The sequence below is a fragment of the Carcharodon carcharias genome, chromosome 2 (genome assembly GCF_017639515.1).
Source record: "Carcharodon carcharias isolate sCarCar2 chromosome 2, sCarCar2.pri, whole genome shotgun sequence".
Classification (NCBI taxonomy): Eukaryota; Metazoa; Chordata; class Chondrichthyes; order Lamniformes; family Lamnidae; genus Carcharodon; species Carcharodon carcharias.
In genome coordinates this window covers 73,148,405-73,170,515 of record NC_054468.1, presented here as the reverse complement: position 1 = coordinate 73,170,515, position 22,111 = coordinate 73,148,405, and the positions used below count along the sequence as shown (strand labels likewise).

The following is a 22,111-nucleotide window of genomic DNA, read 5'->3' as shown; positions in this document are numbered from 1 at the left end:
TGCTTCCTCTACTAAATTTTAACATCCAAAATTAGACAATTTAACTAATTATGGTTAAAAATTCTATCTGGGTAAAACAAGTGTACAATGTTTTAAATTAATCCATTTTAAATATGTATTAGCAAAATTACTTAAATGTAATAAATCAACCTAGTCATCACAGTATAAGATCTTCATACATTAAATTATTCTAATAGGCATCATCATAATGGCTAATACTCAAAATCCAGTTCAAAGGAATAGAAATTTACATTCCAGAAAGTGTGATGCAATAGCTAAAGACTACCCTTCATCCCCACCACCACACACTTTTTTTTTAAAAGAGACAAATGTAACCAACATGATTGCCGATGCACTGATTCACTATTTTCAAATTAACTTTCCTAAACTGGGAGGCTAACAATGAAGAAACCTTCACTTTCATAGAAGTGCTTATCTGTCTGCTTCTAGAACATTCATTAGTATGTTTACAGTTGGAAAAAAAACAAGCAGGAATTACTTACAAACTTCTTTGGATTAAAAAAAGAGAAGCGGGAAAAACAGTCACGCTGAATATATAATTTGGTGATTAACATGATAGAGATACACTCTGTAGAACTGTAGCATTCATTGTAGCAATCATTTACAATCACTTTTCAAAGACAGTTTATTTAACTATTTTTGAATCTAGTTATGAGCATTCTAAAATATAGACATTTACAAACTAGCATGCGCTCAGCAGTTTAAAGTCAACTGTGAACTAGACAGATTTTACATTAAATGTAAATGAGTATATCCAAAAAACTTAAGCATTTTTGGCTAAACTAGGATAATGTTCCCAGTCAGTTTATACAAACATACTCCTCTTTGTTGTATTTAAAGTTTGAGCAGAAATTAACCAAACAATTTACCCTACACCTTTGGTTTTACCATTCTTGTCCTGCCAAGCCTTGGGTTATACTGTTACAAAAACCATGCAAATATCAATGTAGGTGAATTCTGCCCAAAAGATAAAGCCCGATTAATTTTAATCTATTTATTTTTTAAAGCTATTTGCAAATTAAACCTCGCCAACTCTTTTCCTAACTGAAATAAAAGGGTATATAGCAAGAAAATTATTCAGAAGTATCTGCAAGAAACCAACATGTACAAAAAGACTAGTCCACACACCCTTTCAGTAACATGAACAATATATTTTGCTGAGTACAGATGTATTCCACTGTTGGGGTCCGTGTGCCAATCTGCCTTCTCAGAATATTGTTGAAAATCTGAGCCACATCTTTCTTACCCTGTGAACAGCAAGAAAAAAAAAGTGAGTCCCAAACTACATCTGATGGAGGAATCAAAACTGCAGGCTTGCCATAGCTTTGTAGTGATGCTAGACAACTTGTTCCCGCTTAACAGTTTTAGCTTCTGGCAAATAACCAAAGGCTGTAAGCACAGATAATTTATTTCTTTTTTTTGTGTACTAATTAAGTTCAGCTTTTTTACCCTCTTCCCACTGAAAAAGCAACACTTACATCCTCTACCAGAGGTTAATTGGCAACCCATGAAACTGCATGCAAAGACAGAAACTCCACTACTAGATTCCTAGGTCCAATTTTCTTTTTGCTCATATAAATCAATATTAATCAATACCACCCCAGACTCAACAGAGGAATACTGGAAACATCATGAAGTACAAAATAACGTGGGAATAGCTGCCTTGATGACATCTGTGCAGGGTAATTGATCAAACCTGACATGCAGCAGAGTTGTTTTCCCACAAACCTGTCTTGAAAAGAAGTAAAGAAAAGACACCTTCAATATTAAGAGGTGCTCCATCATCTATATAGCCAGATAAATATTAAATACTAAGTCCTGAATATAATTTAGTATCTATGTCATCTTCAAAATAGAATCATATTCTTAAATCATAATTCTAGCACAAAGGGACTCTAGCTCAGAATCACCTGAACTAATCAAGGAAGGAATTTAATTAAAGGATTTTGTATAGGACCAATCATGCCTGTCATGAATTCTTGGGAGGTTGTGGGGTAAAGAGGGTGAAAATCTGACAATATCAGAGGCTGAAGTCTACAGCTGGGCAATGTTACAAAGCAGTTATAGCACAGACAAATCAATCTATGCCAGTGTTCTGCTCTACATGAGCCTCCTTCCCCTTTTCTTCATCTCACCTCAATAGCCTTCTACTCCTTTCTCCATTTTGTGTTTATCCAGATTCCAGGAGTGGTGGTGGCGGCGTTGTGATAATGTCACAAATCCAGAGATCCAGGCTAATACTCTGGGACATGGGTTCAAATCCCACCACGGTAGCTGGTGGAATTTAAATTCAATTAATAAATCTGGAATTAAAAGCTAGTCTCAGTAATGGTAGCCATTAAACAAACCACTGTTGCTTGTCGTAAACATCCACCTGGTTCACTAATGCCCTTTAGAAAGGGAAATCTACCGACGTGAGACTCCAGACCCACACAAACATGGTTGACTCTTAATGTCCTCTGAAATGGCCTAGCAGTTATATCAAACCACTGTGTAGTCTAAATGAAACCGAAACTCCAGGTATCGACCCAGGCACTGGACAGCAAAGTCAGCCCCGTCAACCCTATATAGTCCTCCTTACTAATATCTGAGGGCTTGTGCCAAAATCGGGAGAAGTGTCCCACAGACTAGGCAACCAACAACTGACAGTCATACTCACTGAATCATACCTTACAGATAATGTCCCAGACACTGGCACCGCCAACCCTGAATATGTCTGTCCCACCAGCAGGACAGACCCACCAGAGATGGTGGCCCAGTGGGAGTTGCCCTGGGACTCTGGACTCCATGGATCTTCATGGCATCAGGTTAAAAATGGGCAAAGAAACTTCACATTGATTACCACTTAACACCCACCCAACCCTTCTTCTGATGCATCAGTACTCCTCCATGTTGAACACCAAATGGAAGAAGCACGGAGGGTGGCAAGGACACAGGATGTATTCTGGTTAGGGGAGATCAATGTCCATCACGAACAACAGTAGCACTGTCCGAGCTAGCTGTGTCCCATAGGACTGCTAGATTAGGTCTGCGGCAGATGGTGAGGGAACCAACAAGAGGGAAAATATACTTGAACTCGTCCTCACCAATCTACCTGCAGATACATCTAAATGTAACATTCCATAACGGTATTGGTGGGAGTGACCACTGCATATTCTTTGTGGGTGATACCCTCCACTATGGTGTGTGGTACTACCACCTTGCTAAATGGGATAGATTCTGAATAGATCTAGCAACTCAAAACTGGGCATCAATGAGACACTGTGGGCTATCAGCAACAGAATTGCATACAACCACAATCTGTAACCTTATGGCCCCTGGTCTACCATAATCAAACCAGGTGATCAACCCTGATTCAATGCAGACTGCAAGAGGGCAAGTCAGGAGCAGCATCTAAAAATGAGGTGTCAACCTGAAGCTACAACACAGGACTAGCTACGTGCCAAACCACAGAAGTAACATATGACAGACAGAGCTAAGCAATTCCACAACTAAGAGGTCAGACCCAAGCTCTGCCGTCCTGCCATATCCAGCTGTGAATGGTGTTGGACAATTAAACAACTAACAGGAGGCAGCAGCTCCACAAATGTCCCCAACCTCAGTGATGGGGGAGCACAGCACATCAGTGCTAAAGACAAGGCTGAAGCATTTGCAACCATCTTTGGCCAGATGTGCCAAGCAGGTGACCCATCTCAGCCTCCTCCTGAGGCCTCCATCATCACAGATGCCAGAAATCACAGAAAGGTTACAGTGCAGGAGGAGGCCATTCGGTCGATCATGTCTGCACTGGCACTCCAATGAGCAATTCAGTTAGTGTCATTCTCCTGTCTTCTCCCCATAACCCTGGACATTCTTCTTTATTAGATTACTGTCTACAGCAGGCTTGTCCAACAGGTCTTCAGCCAATTTGATTCATTCCACATGATGTCAAGAAATGGCTGAAGATACTGCAAAGGACATGGGCCCTGACAACATTCCAGCAATAGTAGTGAAGACTTGTGCTTGAGAACTATTTGCACCCCTAACCAGGCTGTTCTAGTACAGCTACAACACTGACATCTATGTGGAAAATTGCCATGACATGTCCTGTCCACAAGGATAAAACCAACCCAGCCAATTACCAGCCCATCAGTCTTCTCTCGATCTTAAAGTGATGAAAGGTGTCATTGACAATGCAATCAAGGGACACTGACTCAACAATTAACTGCTCACCAATGCTCATTTTAGGCTCAGCCAGTGTCACTTGGATCTTGTCAAGCAGGTATTGGGAGTTTATCAGCAGTAGCAGAAAATGGTTCCTGCTTGTAAGTAAAAGAATTGGAAACTAAGCTTTCTTTAGACAAAAGGCTGTGTTTGGAGTTAACTTTGAGAAGAATGGTTTAGAGTAACTTTGGAGAATCAAAATGCAAAGTTTCTGGGTATGATTACCCACTGATCTTTGCTGAGAGTGAAGCCCACGAGCAATGGAAGAATGAAATAACTATGTGGGCACTGGTTACATTCTTGCCAAGAGAGAACAAGGAATGGCCTTGGCACTTCCGTTACCATACGAAAGCAAAATAAGATGCAAAGTATTTTCGGAGTTGGAGCCTGAGCATTTGAACACGGATGAAGATTTGGAAACATTATTAGATTTTATGGATAAGATCTACCAGAAGGATGACTTATTAAGTGCTTATGAAGCGTGGTCAGATTTTGACAAATTTAGAAAGTTGGAGGATAGTTCCATTGAAGATTCCATAATGGAATTCAGTAGATTATATGCAAGATTGCAGAAAATTACACCTAGAAATTCCCCAGTCAGTTCTGGCATTTAAATTACTGGACTGTGCCAAAGTATCAAATATGGACAAATTTCTAGTTTTGACAGGAGTTAAGTTTGCAGAAAGACACACACTGGTAGAACTGATGTCAGAAGCTCTAAAAAAAAAATTCCTCTAACATTCCTTTCCAGCATCGTTCATGGCGCAAATGGTTCATTTGGCGGGAAGACAGAAAATGGAGGATACAATGTTAACGGGATGGTGAGCTCATCTAGAAGCAAGATGCAGGTGTCAGTACAAAAGGAGGTTTCTAACTAGAAACAATGAGGGTGGAAACACCTTTGACAATTATGGCAGGAGAAAAGAATTGGGGAATTACAACAAAAGAATGAACCCCAGAAATACCCAGGGTGTAATCAATCGATGTTTTAGATGCGATTCAAAATAAGATTATACAATGAACTGTCCTAAACAATATAACAAGGCGTTTGAAATTAAACATGAGACAGAAGACTCAGAAGGAGATGGAGACATTGACCAAAGAGGGGCCATGGTATTAGTTACAAGAAGTTTCAGCCCGGTGATGAATGTCTTGGTTGCAGAGCACTTCAACTGTGCAATGCTAGAAAGCGGATGGACGTCCACAGTCTGTGGAATAGACTGGTTAAAATACTACCTGGACTCTTTAAATGACAAGGACCGGAATAACATTAAGGAACTTGAAATTTCCATTGAGTTTCAATGAAGTTGTGACTATGGATTTCAAGGTGTGGGATAAAGAAAAAAACATTTTTATTTTACATTTTGTAGATTTGGCCAAAGGTTTAGCCAGTCAACAATCACATACAGTAAAGAAAATAATCGTGGATCAGGTAAAGGAAAAGTGGATAAGGACTGCATTAGGACCACCAGCAAAATTTCTCACTGATAACGAGGGGGAATCTGCAAATGAAGAGTTTCAGGATGTGTGCGAAAACATGAATATAATAGTTATGAATACAACAGCAGAGAGTCCTTTACGTAACGGAGTTTGTGAAAGGAATCACACGGTGATAGATGAGATGCTTCAGAAAACATTGGCAGATGGATCAAGCTATAAATTATCATCTGCTCTAGCACGAGCTGTTCATGCCAGTGATTCACTGCAGATGGTTGGGGGCTATAGTCCATATCACCTGGTTTTTGATAGAAATTCAAAAACTCCTTCAGTCCTCAGTGATCATCCCCCAGCTTGGGAGGGAACTACGATTAGCTCTATCTTTTCTGAGCATTTAAATTCACTATACCTGGGTAGAAGAGCATTCCTTAAAGCTAAAGTTTCAGAAAAAATTCGGCAAGCTCGAAGACATAATGTATGACCATCGGAAACAACTTAAAATCAGGGAGACATAGTACACTATAAAAGAAAGTGGAAAGGTTAGAGGTAAAAAGATAAATGGTTATTTTACACATGGGAACCAGACTGATGAATGTACCTAAATTAAGTTAGTTGGTGTGGATTACAAATTTGCAGGTCCGGAAAAGATAAGGAAGTGATGAGGAACCATGTACTTTGCATATCTATATGTTGCATGATTGTGAGGTCCAGGTTGCTGAAGTTGACAGTGTATCTGAAGATGGACACAGTAATTTGGATGAACAAGATGAGGCGATTTGTTCCAGAGGATAACTACCAAAAGCTAGTACTAAAGTTACATACTGGCCAGAAGGGGCCAGTCAATGGAGGGATGCGATGATTGTAGGTAGAGCAGGGAAGGCCACTGGAAAATAAAAACTGGTTAAATGTACGAGATAAAGGATAGGAGGTTAGGCCTATGGATTGGGAACATGAAGTACGAAAATGGAAGGCACAGAAACAGTGTCAGTTTGGACAGTGGGTCTGGGAGTGAACATGCCTGTAGGAAGAGTACGCAAACTATTGAAAGAACATTTATAAATAGGAGAGGGAGATCAAGCAGTAACAGTCCAGAATGGGTCAGAAGGCAGGATAGAGGACATAGCTTAACAAGGTCAAGGAATATGACTCAGCCCAGTAATGCCACAAGCAGCAGAAGCCCACGTGATCAAGAAGTCTTCGTAGCTTCGAACAAATTAGACGATAAATTAATAAAAGATGCCAAACAGCAAGAATTACATAGTTGGAAAGAATTTAGGATATAGAAAGAGGTGCCAGATCGGGCACAACCAGCTCTATCTCTCAGATGGATATGCATGGAAAAGATGCTTCCTGATGGACTTATAAAGCTAAAGCCAGGCTAGTGGCACAAGGTTTTGAGGAAAAATTGGGTGACCAGGATATCAGAGTAGATTCACCTACAGCAGGTAAAGTTATTCTGAAGATCAACTTGGCTCTGTTAGCTACAAATGCTTGGAAATGCAAGTCAATTGATACTAAAGCTGCCTTTTTGCAGGGACACCAACTTCAAAGGGAAGTTTTACTCCTTCCACCGAAACAGGCGCCAAACACAGATGGGACACTCTGGAAGTTAAATAAACGCATATACAATTTAAATGAAGCCTCCAGGGTTTGGTATTTCTCAGTGAGGTTAGTTTTGTTAAAGTTGGGCTGACTTAAGTTGAAATCAGACCAAGCAATGTTTTATGGGCACCACGAAGGGAAACTTGCAGGCATCTTTAAGATACATGTAGATGATTTTTTTTGTGTGGGGTGGTCATCATGAATTTGAAACAGCTATCGTTAATAGGCTCAGAACAGAGTGCAAGATTGGAAGTCAGGCTCCTGCTGCATTTATTTATTTACATTGTATTTACATTGGATTGGAAATTAGGCAGAGTGGATCACACGTCACTTTACTTCAGCAATTCTACTTAGAGAAATGTCAATCCCATTGCAATTAATCCTGGTATGGCCTCCCCAGAAAGATACATTAGCTTCTAAAATGGAAAAAGAGGAACTCAGAAGAGGAGCTCATCCTTTCATGTGCTAAGGAACACAATCTCCAACAACTTGATATCAACGTCCTTCCAGGATCCTCCACTCCTTCCCATCCCTCTGACCCCATCCCGTCTTCTAATCCCAGCCCTTGCCATGTATTCATCATACTCTTGGACCTTCCTCTCTCTGATGCTTAACGTTCAGTACTCAGCAAAGGACTTAGTTTCACACCCTTATGCCCTCACCTCAATGAATTTTGGGCTCAGCATGATGCTGAACTTTTCTTCCGCCGCCTTAGTCTCCGTGCTCACTTCTTTTGGCAGGAGTTCTCCCCCTGTTCCACGGATTCTTTCAACCAGCTCCAGTACTTTCCCCCCACCTAGGCCCCTCCCTCTGGCCTCTTACCCGCTCTTGATCCTTTCATTGAGAACTGTTGGTGTGACATGGGCCGTCTCAATTTCTCTGCTCCTCTCAACCACTCTAACCTGCCTCCTTCTGATCTTGTTGCACTCCATTCTCTTAGGTCCAACCCTGACTTTGTTATCAAAACTGTTGACAAGGGTGGTGCTGTTGTTGTCTGGCATACTAAGCTCTACTTCGCAGAGGCTGAGCGCCAACTCTCAAACACTTCTCCCTACCTGCCCCTGGACCATGACCCCACCACTGAAAATCAAGCCATTGTCTCCAGGATGGTGACTGACCTCATCTCCTCTGGAGATCTTCCAACCCAGACAGCCCACTTATACCTCCTTCCCAAAATCCACAAACAGGACTGTCCCGGTAGACCGATCTTGTCAGCCTGTTCCTGCCCCATGGACCTTATTTCTTCCTTTCTTGACTCTGTCCTCTCTCCCCTTATCCAGTCTCTTCCTACCTACATCCATGATGCCTCTGATGCCCTATGTCATTTCAACAATTTCCAGTCCCCCGGCCCTAATCACCACCTCTTCACCATGGACGTCCAATCCCTCTACACCTCCATCCCCCACCAGGATGGTCTGAGGGCTCTTTGCTTCTTCCCATCCACCACCACCACTCTCCTCCATCTGGCTGAACTAGTTTTCTCACTGAACACCAATAACTCCTTTAACTTGTCTCACTTCCTCGAAATAAAAGATGTGGCTATAGGTACCCGTATGGGCCCTAGTTATGCCTGTCTCTTCATGAGGTATATGGAACATTCCTTGTTCCAGTCCTACTCAGGCCCCCTCCCACAACTCTCTCCTCAGCACATCGATGACTGTTTTGGTACCACTTCATGCTCTTGTCTAGACCTGGAAAAACGTATCAATTTTGCTTCCAACTTCCACCCCTCTATCACCTTCACATGGTCCATCTCCGACACTTCCCTCCCCTTCCTTGACCTCTGTCTCAATTTCTGGTGACAGACTATCCATCAATATTTGTCATGAGCCCACCGACTCCCAGTTACCTCAACTACAGTTCCTCACACTCTGCTTCCTGTAAGGACTCCATCCTCTTCTCTCAGTTCCTTCGCCTCCGTCGCATCTGTTCCAATGATGCCACTTCCGAAAATGTTGGTTCTGACATGTCTTCCTTCACCAAGGTTTCCCACCCACTGTGGTTGACAGGGCCCTCAACTGTGTCCAACCCATCTCCCGCACCTCTGCCCTCGCACCTTCCTCTCCCTCCCAGAACCATGATAGGGTCCCCTTTGTCCTCACTTTTCACCCCACTAGCCTCCACATTCAAAGGGTCATCATCCGCCATCTCCAGCATGGTGCCACGACCAAATACATCTTCCCCTCACCAACCCCCCTCCCTCCCCACCACACCATCAGCATTCTGTAGGGACTGTTCCATCCGGGACACCCTAATCCACTCCTCCATCACCCGCAACACCTCATCCCCTTCCCACAGCACCTTCCCATGCAACCGCAGAAGATACAACACCTGCCCCTTTACCTCCTCACCGTCCAAGGGCCCAAACACTCCTTTCAGGTGAAGTAGCACTTCATTTGCACCTCCTTCATTTTGGTCGACTGCATTCGCTGCTCCCAATGCAGTCTCCTCTACATTGGAGGCAAACGCAGACTGGGTGACCGCTATGCGGAACACCTTCGGTCTGTCCACAAGCATGACCCAGACCTTCCTGTTGCTTGCCATTTCAACATACCATCCTGCTCTTATGCCCACATGTCTGTCCTTGGCCTGCTGCAATGTTCCAGTGAAGCCCAACACAAACTAGAGGAACAGCACCTCATCTTCCGATTAGGCACTTTACAGCCTTCCATACTTAACATTGAGTTCAACAATTTCAGACCATGAACTCTCTCCTTTTATCTTCACCCATTTTCTCAAACTTTATTTTTATTAATTGTTTTATCCCCTTTTTATCCTATTTGGGATCCTTTTCTCCCCACCGCCAACCCCCTCCCCACATCCACAAGGGCCACCCGTTACTTGTTCATGTTGTTGTCTGGCGTACTGTTTTTTACGCAGAGGATAGTGAGTGTCTGGAATTCGCTGCCAGAGGAGGTGGTGGAAGCAGGTACGATCGTGGTGTTTAAGAGGCAGCTTGACAAATACATGCATAGGATGGGAAGTGCAAAATGTTTTAGTGACGGCAATATGATCGGCACAGGCTTGGAGGGTCGAAGGCCTGTTCCTATGCTGTACTTTGTTCTTACCCTTGTTCTGCTATTATCACATTCTGCTTTCTTACTTTTTGCCACTATCAGCACCTTTTTTAGCCCTTACCACTACCATTAACACTCCCTTTGTCCTTTTGTTCATGACATCTTTGTCAATCTCTCCTTTGCCCTGCTTTTTTCTTTTTGGTCTTTTTTCCAGCTTCATCTGTTCCGCCCACCTTAAACAGTATAAATTTCATCACATCACTCTGAAGAAGAGTCATACGGACTCAAAACGCCAACTCTTTCTCTCCCTAAGATGTTGTCAGACCTGCTGAGTTTTTCCAGCATTTTCTGTGTTTGTTTCAGGTTTCCAGCATCTGCAGTATTTTACTTTTAACTCATAAGTCTAATTGGGCAACTCAATTGGCCAGGCAAACAAACAAGGCCAGACATCAGTTTTGACATTTTAGAATTGAGCACTAAAATGAACGATCCCAAGGCTAAAGAAATTATTCAGGAAAACAAAACATTGATTTAATTGAAAATGAAGTATCGTGTTTTCATATCCCCATCTTTGGGTGATGTCAAAAAAATGAAACCGTTTGGTGATGCGTCTTATGCAAATCTACATGATGGGTTTTCTAGTGCGGGAGGATATATAATATTTCTCATGGGGGATAAAGGTAAATGTTGCCCTTTGGCATGGGAAGCTAAAAAGATACAAAGAGTTGTAAAAAGTACAATGTCAGCGGAGACCCTCACCCTTGTTGAGGTGGTAGATATGGCACTCTTCATATCAAAGATGCTGGCAGACATTTTAAATGGATAAAGGTATTCAGGAACAATATCTATCGAATGTCATACAGACAATAAGTCACTTGTGGAAAATGTTCACTCTACGAAGTGCGTTAACGAAAAGAGATTGCGAATTGGCATTGCAAGCTTAAAACAGGTGTTACAAAATAAGGAGATTGCAAAGTTCAAATGGACTGATAGGAGCTAGCAATTGTCCAACTGCTTCACGGAAAGAGGAGCAAGCTCCAAAAAGTTATTGGAGATCCTCAAAGATGAACGTCTTTTCCTTTAAGAAGGCAAAAAGGATTTTTTTGTGGATGTTTCTGTACATGTTTTTTTCTCTAAGAAAGGGGAATAAGGAGGATTTATTGAATGAAAAAAGTATATATTAATGTTAGCATTATGGAAAAGATCGATTTTTTTTATATATACTTAAGGGTGACTCATGAGAGGGGGATCTGTTGGGGAAAGAAACAGTTAACTCACAAGGTGTTCAATTGTTAATTATTAGTTAACAAGCTAAGTACCTATTTGGTATGTATAAAAAGGGAAAACAGATGAGACAAGGATCCTGTTGAGTTTTATGCACCAAAATAAAATTCTGTTTGAAGAAGCCAGTCTTGGTCTTTATCATATTGTCAAGCAGGTATTGGGAGTTTATCAAATTCTATTAGCAGTTTCTAGATGCTTTTGTGTTAAACCCAAGTAAGCATTCCATTATCTTTCCTACCACTGATAATAAGCTACTATAGATCTTTCATTCCCTGAACTTGCTCTATCTCTTTATTATATATCATGTTATGCCTCGAGTGAGGAGGGATGAACTGGCTCCCTGTCTTTATTCTGGCCCCCCCACCCCCCCCCCCCCCCCCAAAAAAAATCTGTTGGTAGCAACAAACAAGATTTAATCTAAAAGATGCCTTACACGGAAACCTTTTTCCTAGACCCAACTGTTCTGGTTTTGAAGGAGCCAATTTGATCAGACTTTCTTGAGTTAAAGGTATGAGTAAGTTTATTAACTACTAAAGGCAAAAAAGGATAAAACACATGCACATACGGTCACACAGGTTAAAAGTAAGAATTTAGTTTGAAGAAAGCGAACATATATAAAAAAGTTTTTTAGAACAGTCCTTGACTCATGGGGAGTAGGTGATTGAGCATTGTGGCTGTTGTGATTCAAGGTTCCAGAAGAATTGACTTCAGTAGACAAATAGTCGGTTTCAAGGTTCCAGTAGTGTTGAATTCATTAGAGAAGGAGAGAGATCAGGATACCTGCAAAATGGCTATTTCCAGAGATACCGAGAGTGGCTGTTACTTCTCAGTCAAACTTCCAGGACTTGCTCTCTCTCTCAGAACAACCATCGACAGACAGTGGGGCAGCTTTTCAGCTCACTTTTAACCCCTTCTTTGTATATTCTAAGTGGGAAGTGAATTCACAAATCTGTCTGGGCATTGCTCACAGGATTTCTTGATGAGATGATACTCATCTCCCATTATGTCCCATTGTCTCTACCGGAGGGAGCAATTAGTTCTGGATGCCTGTAGAAGTGCCTCTTCTGGCAACAGGGTGGGGTTCCATTACCTCTTAGGGAGTCACTCTGCAACATTCCAGCCAGTGACTTATGTGCATTTTTTAAAACTCAGGTCTTATTTTTAAAGTCCAATATTTCCAGACACAATTCGGTGTTTTTTCCTTCATTATGACAAATGGAATCACATTAGCTGTCTTCTGGCACTATTTCCTTTCCTAACACTTTTTTAAAATCATAATGCCTCTATCTTTTCTTTAATTTTTTATGTGCACAGATGCAATCCATCCAAACCAGCAGTTTTATCCTAACTTCCATTAGTTTACCAACTACCTCCCCACTCTACTTTTCTATTTTAAATGTCTTTATCTCTTTTCTCCTTCCCTTTTAATGACAGAGCCACCACATTAACCTCTCTGGTAAATACAGAGGTGAACTAATATTTCTGCCATTTCGTCAACATTATCTGTGTTACCATCTCTTGAATGGTCCCGATCTAGGTCCTTATTTTCCTTTTGTTTTGATGTGTTTGTAGAATACTTATTTCTTTTTATATTCCTTGATAATTTAATTTTGTAGTTTCTCTTTATCTTAATTATTTCTTAACTTAGTGTATGCTCATTTTTTTGAGTTTTCTTTCCCTATTCCATTATTAAAGCAGGGCACTGCATTACTGGCCAATCACTTCTTGTTTTTTAGTGGGATATATTTCTCCATGACTCTAGTGATCATAATTTTAAATGCTTCACACTGTTCGATTTCTGTCATTGTTGGCAAATTTTCCAGTTAATTTTTCATAGTTCCTTTCTCATTCTTATAAATGAGCATTTTTCCAATGTTTTATTTTGGTCTGTCCCTTATGTCCATTTCAACCTTTATCTTAAACCTTATTATGTTGCAATCGCTGTTGCCTAGATCTTCCCCTATCCTTATCTGTTTTGGTTCAATTCCCATTAATAGATCCATCAGTGCCCCCACTTTTGTTGGGCTAGTAACATACTGGAGAAGAAACAAGTCCTGCACACACTGTGCCCCTCCTCTTGCCAGCTTGATGATTGTTAAAATTTCCCGATTATTATTCTATATTCTTTACTCATTTCACATATCCGTTTACATATTTCTTCCTCCACTTCCTTTCCACTTGTTACATAATTTATGTACATGTAGCTCTTCCTGGATCAAAGAGAACAAAGCTACGCCCTATATATTAGAGCCAAGGGAGTTGAAAAGATGTTGAAGGCATATGTCTTGGCTGAGTGAAGCCTTTTAGGAATCCAAAGGAGGTTTAAATGGCTATGTAAGTTGATCCCTCAATCATCTACTGAGGAAAAAATTTTCTAGCACTATTCCAAGTATTTAAAAGATGGAGTTGAGCTAGGAGAAAAGCTGAAGCTACTTAAAGCATGTGTGGTGCATAAGTAATGAATGCTAATTACTCTTGATTGGTTTGAATACAGATTATATCTGATTTTAAATGGTTTTAATATGTTAGGTCAATATGACCTATTGTTATTTAATCCAGTTGGCTGTAATCATCCACAATTAAAATATCGCAGTAAAGCAATATCAGTATCAAGTTATTTTCCACATACTCCCACTGATCTATTAATTATTCAAATGATTAAATGCACAAGTGGTTCAAATAAATATTAACTAGAAGCACACATTAAAATGCCAGCCACAATTTGCTGCAGGCAAACAACTGTTTTAGCTGCACATTACCGGAGGCAACAGGATTTCTTCAAAGTGGATTCTTTGCCCCAACCTTCAAACATCCCACTTTGAAGCAGGAGGTCAAATATGATAGGTATTGCTCTTAAATGTGCTTTGCGAGATGTCTTTCAAGCTTTTGTCTGTAGCTTTCCCATATTAGCCCCTTTCCACTGGATTCTTCAGAAGTAGAGTGTTGATTCATGGCAACAACCATACAGTAATACAGGCAGAGATCAAAAGCAAGCAATCCAGCAATTAGAATAGGAACAGACTACACAACAAAGAGAATTAACCCCTTTACGGTATCAACTTATTTTGGCATCACCCACCAAGTTTAAATTAATGGAGTGCCCACAGTTGCTCTATGGAAAACACAGTTAACCTGAACGGTCCAATGACACAACCAAGTTAATGTTCAATATAGTACTGTGACTTGCGGATGCTGGAAATATGAAACAAAAATAAAAATAGCTGGCAAAACTCAGCAGGTCTGACAGCATCTGTGGAGAGGAAGACAGTTAACATTTCGAGTCTATATGGCTCTTCATCAGAACTGAAGAGAAATAGAAATGAGGTGAAATATAAGCTGTTAGGAGTTAGTTTTCAACTGTACAGGACAGCTCACTGCTCACGAAGGCCTGAAATAGCAGGTTTGCATCAAATACTCCCAAAAGACAGAATATTTAATATTTTACCCTGAAAGTGCTTCTTCTTTCTTACTTCCCCTTTAAGGCAGGTTAATGGAAAAACAACTCTGTCAGAGAACAGACTGAAGACAATACAAACATACAAATTAGGAGAGTAGGCCACTCGGCCTCAAGCCTGCTCCACCATTCAATAAGATGAGGCCGATCTGATTTTAAGCTCAACTTCACATTCCTGCCTACCCCGATAACCTTTAACCCCCTTATCAGGAATCTATTTACTTCTGTCTTAAAAATATTCAAAGACTCTGTTTCAACCACCTTTCGAGGAAGACAATTCCAAAGCCTTACAACCCCCAGAAAAATTTTTCCTGATCTCCGTCTTAAATGGGCCACCTCTTTTTTTAAACAGTGGCCCCTAGTTCCAGATTCTCCCAAAGAGGAAATATCCTTTCCACATCCACCCTGGTAAGATCCTGAGGGGACTTAATTCAGCTGATTTTATTCATGTAGTCTCTAGGTCTAGGCACTCCATTCAGATGCTGGCCAAGGCAGCTGTTACCAATTTTGAATTCTCCTTCTGGCGTATCTAAAAGGGCTGACTATCAGTAGGAATGACAGAGGCTGTACTCTGCTCCTTGCTGAAATAATTGTTCATAGTCGGTATACCTAAATTTAACACTTGGAAGCCATCCTCTCAAACTCAAATTAATGTTTAATACATCATGGTTTTGTCAACATTGGCATAGCAAAACTGAAATATATATCCATTTCAAAAACAAAATTACTTTGCATTTATAGACCATTTTTCTTCTCACCTCAAAGTCAATGAGCTGTAAGTCCGCTATCAAAGTACCGAGGAGGCCACTGTTGTACAGCTCCTGAGCCAGCTGTGCCACTGCTTCAGTCTGGGGCTCTTTCTCATTTGTACCATACAAAATTTCCTTCATAGCTACCAGATTCTTTGATACCTCTTCTGTGGCCTAGACAGAAAACAAAGGTTTAGAAGGCAGTTGCTCCCTTACAAAACAACAAATATTTCAAGTTCACTGAAGTATAAAATCATTGAAGCTCAAAGCAATGGTACGCATCTGTAAGTTTCTACACTACAAGTCCACTTTTAATGTCTGAGATTCCCCTCTTGAGTGATTCTGGTGGTTTAGAAACATCTTAACACCTTCGTTTTCCAGGCAGCAAATATCATTAGCCATTTTGAGCAATCAGTAATAAATTAATTGGTACTCTGCCCTACTATGAATAGTAAGACAAGAGTTCAGGTCTGCAATTTATTAAAAGGTGAATCCTTTATCTGTCAGGTGAACAAAAGGATGAATAAAGCAAGGAACTTCTCATAGGGCAGAAATAGGAAAGGAAGGCAAGTCATCATGGATTGATTCCTAGCAAAATTAAGTGCACTGACACATAATCTTAAATTTGAGAATGACAATGCATCAGGCTGCCGAAAGTATTTTTTAAAACAAATAATTTAAAAGGAACAATTTTATTGAAATGTCTAATTGACTTGTTCATTGCCTGTGTTTCAATTAAAAAATAATAAGCAAATGATAACAAAAAACTCAACCATACAATTACATTTCAAAGGGCTGTTCATTTTAGGCAGGAATGATAGTTTTGCACAGGTTTCTGTAGGGGCACAATTCCTTTATCCCAGTAAACTGAGAAAGGTTGATCAATGGAGATAAGTTTCAGTAAAATTAGATATTTCCGCTAGCCAATTAGGAAGCAAACTTGATTATGTCTACTCTGACAGTTGAGATATTGTCACATTTAAGAAAAAAGTAAGTTCTCGTCTGTACAATTTGAATTTATATAGCGCCTTTAACATTATATAAAGTTCCAGGGTGTTTCACAGGACCATTATAAAACAAAATATGGTACTGAATCAGGTGAGATTTCAACAGGCGACCAAAAGCTTGATCAAAGTAGGTTTTAAGGAGCTTTATAAATGCTGAAAGAGGTACAGAGGTGGAAAGGTTTAGGGAAGGAATTCCAGGGCTTAAGGTCTTGACAATTGAAGGCATGACCACCAATGGTACAGCGATTAAAATCGTGGATACTTAAAAGCCAAAAATAGAGGTGCACAGATCTCAGAGGGTTATGGTGCTGAGATTATAAAGATAGGGAGGGATTTGAAAACAAGGATGCAAATTTGAAAATTGAGGCATTGCTTAACCAGGAACCAACAAAGATCATTAACCACAGAGATGATTGGTGAACAGGTCTTAAGCAGGGTTAGAAGGGCAACAGAGTTTTGAATAACCTCAAGTTTACTGAGTGTAGAAGATGGGAGGCCAGCAATAACTGCATCGTAATAGTCAAGTCTTGAGTAACAAAATAAGGTGAAAGTTCAGCAGATGAGCTGAAGCAGGGGCAGAATCAGGTGATGTTACGGAGATGGAAATAGACAGTCTTAATGATGATGCAGGTATGTGGTCAGAAGCTTCATCTAAAGGTTAAAGTATGATACCAATATGGTTCATTTCAGTCTGAAACAGCTGCCAAGGAAAGGAATGGAGTCAGTAGTTAAAGAGTGGAATTTTTGGCAGGGACCAAAGTCTTAGCAATATTTCAAGGAAATTTCTGCTCATCCAGCACAGAATGTCAAACAATCAGTCTGATAATTTAGAGACAGTGGAGGCGTTGAGAGGTGATGGTGGGGTTACAGATGGGTGTTGTCACTGTACATATGAAAAACTGATGTTGAGCTTTTAGATGACATGACTGAGGACCAGCATCTAAATATGAAATAGGAGGGGGCCAAGGATAGATCCATGGGGAACACCAGAGGTAATGAGGGGAGAAAGCAATTCTACTGATCATACTGTCAACTGGCCATTTGCAAAGTATTTTTTTGTAGCTTGTAACCAAAGCAATGAATGGGATTTGCAACAAACTTAAGTTATTTAGTAAGCTATACAAAAGGCAGCCCCAAGGAATTTACCAACTTAGCATTTACAGATTTCTCTTGCTTCGTTGCATAAGCGAACAGCTCTTAAAAAAAATTTCCAATTGAACACAAACGTGCAAATTCACAGTAAATACAAGTTACTGCCAGTTTCTTGTCTCATTAAAAAGTCAGTTTAAAAAAATCCAACTTTTTAATGTTAGTCACCAATTGATTAGTTTAATAACTTGGTAAATCATTCGATACAATACACCACAGATGTGTCATCACTACTGGGGAAAGTTCAAACTGGGGCAAAAACATCCATTAACCAATAGAAACAATAGCCTTGTCTGGCTTCTCCTGCCTCAGTGCAACACTTTGGCCAAGGTATTTTCTTGGCATCCTTGGATTTGTCACCAAGCTGCAATTTGTCTGCCAAATAGACCGTGCCTTGCAGGTTATTGACTGGAGGCACTTAAGGCTGGAGCACTCTGATCACAACGTAACCCTGCTGCTGGCTGTGGGAGCAAGACTTTATAAAACAGTGCATCAGAAAGAAAAGTAGCGATAAACAATCAATGAACAAGAAAAATGCAACCATGAACAGTCAATCTGACCATGAGCTGTACTTTTAGGATTTCAAAGCTTATCTCATTAGCACTGAAGTGCAAGTACTGTCACCTATTTCAGCCTCCTACTTCAGTGTGGCAAAATCTTCATGACAGGTATTGAAAAGAAATCACCCTTATGCTGGCGGTCAAAGTGTATGTAGAGTGACTGGTTCTCAATTTGAAGGTGAAGGGGATAACAGGGTAATACATCTTGCCCAAACTACTTCCTATAAAAATTGCCGTTTAAAAAAAAATCCTGGCAGCCTAGAGACTTTACAGTAGGATTTTCCTTCCTGCTGCCCTTTTATCTGACCCATTTCCTCTCTCCACTTTGCTCTCGTTTCTGCTCTCCCTCTCACTCTGTCCTCCCGACTGCCTCTTTTCTATTGTCCCCTTCAGTGTCTTGGCCCAATTGACCAATGCCTTCAATCCTTACTTGTCAAATCTTACACATGGTCTTGAATGTCACAGAAGATTGACGAGTAAATTTTAAATTGTAATATTGGGAGCAGCATAAAAGGAGACACTGAGATGGAGCAGAATAGCATAAAAGGCAAGGCCAAGCATAAAAAGCATTAGAAGGAGAGGCCGAGAGTGGAGTAGGGCAGCACTGTGATCGGACTGCGAGTCCACACTGAAATGGGAGTAAAGGAAAATCACAGTGCTGTCACAGGGCAAGAGGAAACATGTGGGTTAAGTATACTGGTAAGTAATTTAATATTAATCAACTATAAAAGATGACTAGATCAATTAATTGGTATAAAAAAGTAAAGCCAATGTGATATTATTTTCGCGTAATTACAATAGATGGATAATGAATCAATCAGATCTAGGGGTATAAAGTTTAAATTAAATAAGAAGGGATAATAACATTAAAGGATTGTGCATTTTTCAGTAAATTAAAATCTATAGTATACACATATTAAGAGTTAAGTAAAATATTTATGTTCACTCCCTATAAAACAAAGTAACAAGGGAAGTAGCCAATTGATGAATAGCTGTTGAGTCTTAATGTTCAAGTCATTAGTTTATTTCAAGTCAGTCAATAGTCTAAAAAAAATACAGCCATTGCAGGGCATCTCTGTCCCATGGAGTGCACATCCTGTTCAACATGGGAACTCTAGAATGCTTCTTGTGTCCGGGATAACATGTGTAGGAAGTATAATCAGCTGGAGCAGCTCAAGCTCCAGGTTTTGGAATACCAAAGGCATTTGATAAAGTGCTACATAACAGGCTTGTCAGCAAAGTTAAAGCCCATGCAATAAAAGGGACAGTGCAGCATGGATATGACATCAGCCAAGTGACAGGAAACAGTAGTGGTGAGCATTTCACTGAGCAAGTATAAAGTGGGTTCCCCAAGGGTCAGTATTAGGACCACTGATTTTTTTAAATCCATATTGGTGGCCTTGGCTATAGTGTGCAGGGCACAAATTCAAAATTGGCAGGCAACACAAAACTTGGAAGTATTGTGAACTGAGGAGGATAGTGAGAGACTTCAAAAGTTCACAGGCAAGCTAGTTGAATGGGCAGACATGTGGCATGATAAACTTTAATGCAGCGAAGCTTGAAGTAGTGTATTTTGGTAGGAAGAACGTATAAGAACGTGGCAATATAAGATAAAGGGCGCAATCCTAAAATGGGCTCAGAACAAATCATTGAAGGTGCAGGGCAGGTTGACAAAGGAATTAATAAGGTATACAAGACCATGGGTGTTATAAATAGAGGCGTTAGGTACAAAAGCAAGGAAGTTGCAGTGAACCTTTATTAAACACTGGTTCAGTCTCAACTTTAGTATTATGCCCAATTTTGGGCACCAGTTCCAGTGATTTAAGTGTAGCAGGGAGTTAAAGTGAAAAAACCCATAGGTATTTTAGTTCATCTGACTTACAAAGGAACCACAGAATTCTCATGAATAGAGAGGGGGAAAAAAGTATATAATTCAAAAATAATAATTGATACCCACAGCTGAATACATGTCTTTGGAGTTAATTAAAAATACATGAAACCAGGATGCAAAATTCAAAAGTTTTATAATAGTCATCCCAACGGAGATTCAGAACATTGGCCTATAAATTTCTTCATGTCTAATTCAATTTTTAATTATATTAGGTGCTGGCTACTGTAAGTGCAGACTGTGTACCAGCATGCTTCATGCAGTATGTCAATAAAGCGTGGCAGGTCACACCATAAGATTAACAATTTCAAAGTCAAGAAGTATACAGTTAGCTACTGGAAAATTCCAGTAAACGCACCTAAACTATTATATTTCCGTGTATTAAAACAGAAATTTTCCAGCCCATTCTTATCAATTACACAACAGAATAAGCAACCAATATTTGTAGAAACAATTGCTGTTAATTTTTGGAATTTAAAAAGATCAGATAGTGCCTTTTACAAGTTCAAGTCATGCTAAGTACTTTATAGGCAATTACACACTTTGAAGTGTAGTCACTGCTGTAATATAGGAAATGTGACAGCCAAATTGTTCATAGACAGTCCTGACAAACAGCAATTAAATAAATGACCAGATCAAATATCTGAGGTGTTGGTTGAGGGATAAATGTTAGGTTCCAGGAGAACTCTCCTGCTGTTCTTCAAATAGTGCGCTGGGATCATTTCGACAACCTGAGGCCTTCATTTTAACATTTCGCTTGAAAGACAGTATCTCAGAGAATGGAACACTTCCTCAGCAATGCGTGAAGTGCCAGTCTAAATTATGTGTTCAAGTCTCTGGATTGAGGGCTTGAATCTACAACTGACTTAAGCAAGTTCTCTACCATTGAACAAAGGCTGAAATCAATTTGATGTAAAAATACTCTTCTGTCTTCATAGTAACCCACTCTGTGTATTTACTAACAAGTTCTTGAATTTCTCAGACGATTTCTTGAAAATTGAAGTCAAATTATTCCTCATTTATTGCATAAAACTTGCAAGCTTCTGTGAACAATTTCACATTGACACTTTGTTACTGCAGTTCAAAGAAGCGGAGCTGAATGTATTACAACATTGTGTTTGCTATTAACACTTAAGGTCATTTCAAACTGTACAGCAAAGGTCTCATATGTAACAAACATAATCCCCTGTTTACCACTATAAACTGAGTTATTCAAAATGCCTTGGTTTTATGTTTGGTCAGTAGCAGTTAAGCTGTACGTGAATGTGTGCTGGGAGTCATTGGTCAAGGACACGTGCGCACTACCTTTCAGACCTGATCGTATATCATCAGCCAGCAGCGTTCCAAGCAGAGTGACAGCCATTACAGATAACCCAGAAAGCTCAAGACCATTGAACAGAAAAGCAAGAAATAAACATACCAATATTACAGACTGTCAGTTGCAAGACAGTAACATCAGAATTACTGCTTCAGTAGAGGCTATATGAAAAGCTCCTATGGTCAAGAAGCTGCACATGTGAAAAAGTTTTAGTAGTACCAGGGCCTATGTGTTAGGTTTGGAAAGGGTCAAATTCACCACAATCTAGAGTTATTTTGGTAAATCCTTTGATTACAGGGTTTTTTTTAAATAAAAGAAATCGCTCAGAGAGGCTTGTTTGTTATTGATGGACGCTACCATTCATGAAGCTAAGTTCTTCTCTTCAGTACTTGCAAATTGATTTCAGGTGTTTGGAAACAGTT

At 40.1% G+C, this 22,111-nt stretch overlaps 1 protein-coding gene across 2 annotated transcripts in view; it reads right to left on the bottom strand.

Moving 5' to 3' along the window:
- The window catches only part of cab39 (calcium binding protein 39), an 84,667-nt gene that overhangs the window by 10,950 nt on the left and 51,606 nt on the right, over positions 1 to 22,111 (bottom strand). For both annotated transcript variants that reach the window (XM_041181333.1, XM_041181335.1), the window contains 2 exons: positions 15,777 to 15,941; positions 1,150 to 1,268 (listed from right to left, as the gene is read on the bottom strand). In XM_041181333.1, the coding sequence (XP_041037267.1) occupies positions 1,150 to 1,268; positions 15,777 to 15,941 (284 nt within the window). The remainder of the gene's footprint in view (positions 1 to 1,149; positions 1,269 to 15,776; positions 15,942 to 22,111) is intronic.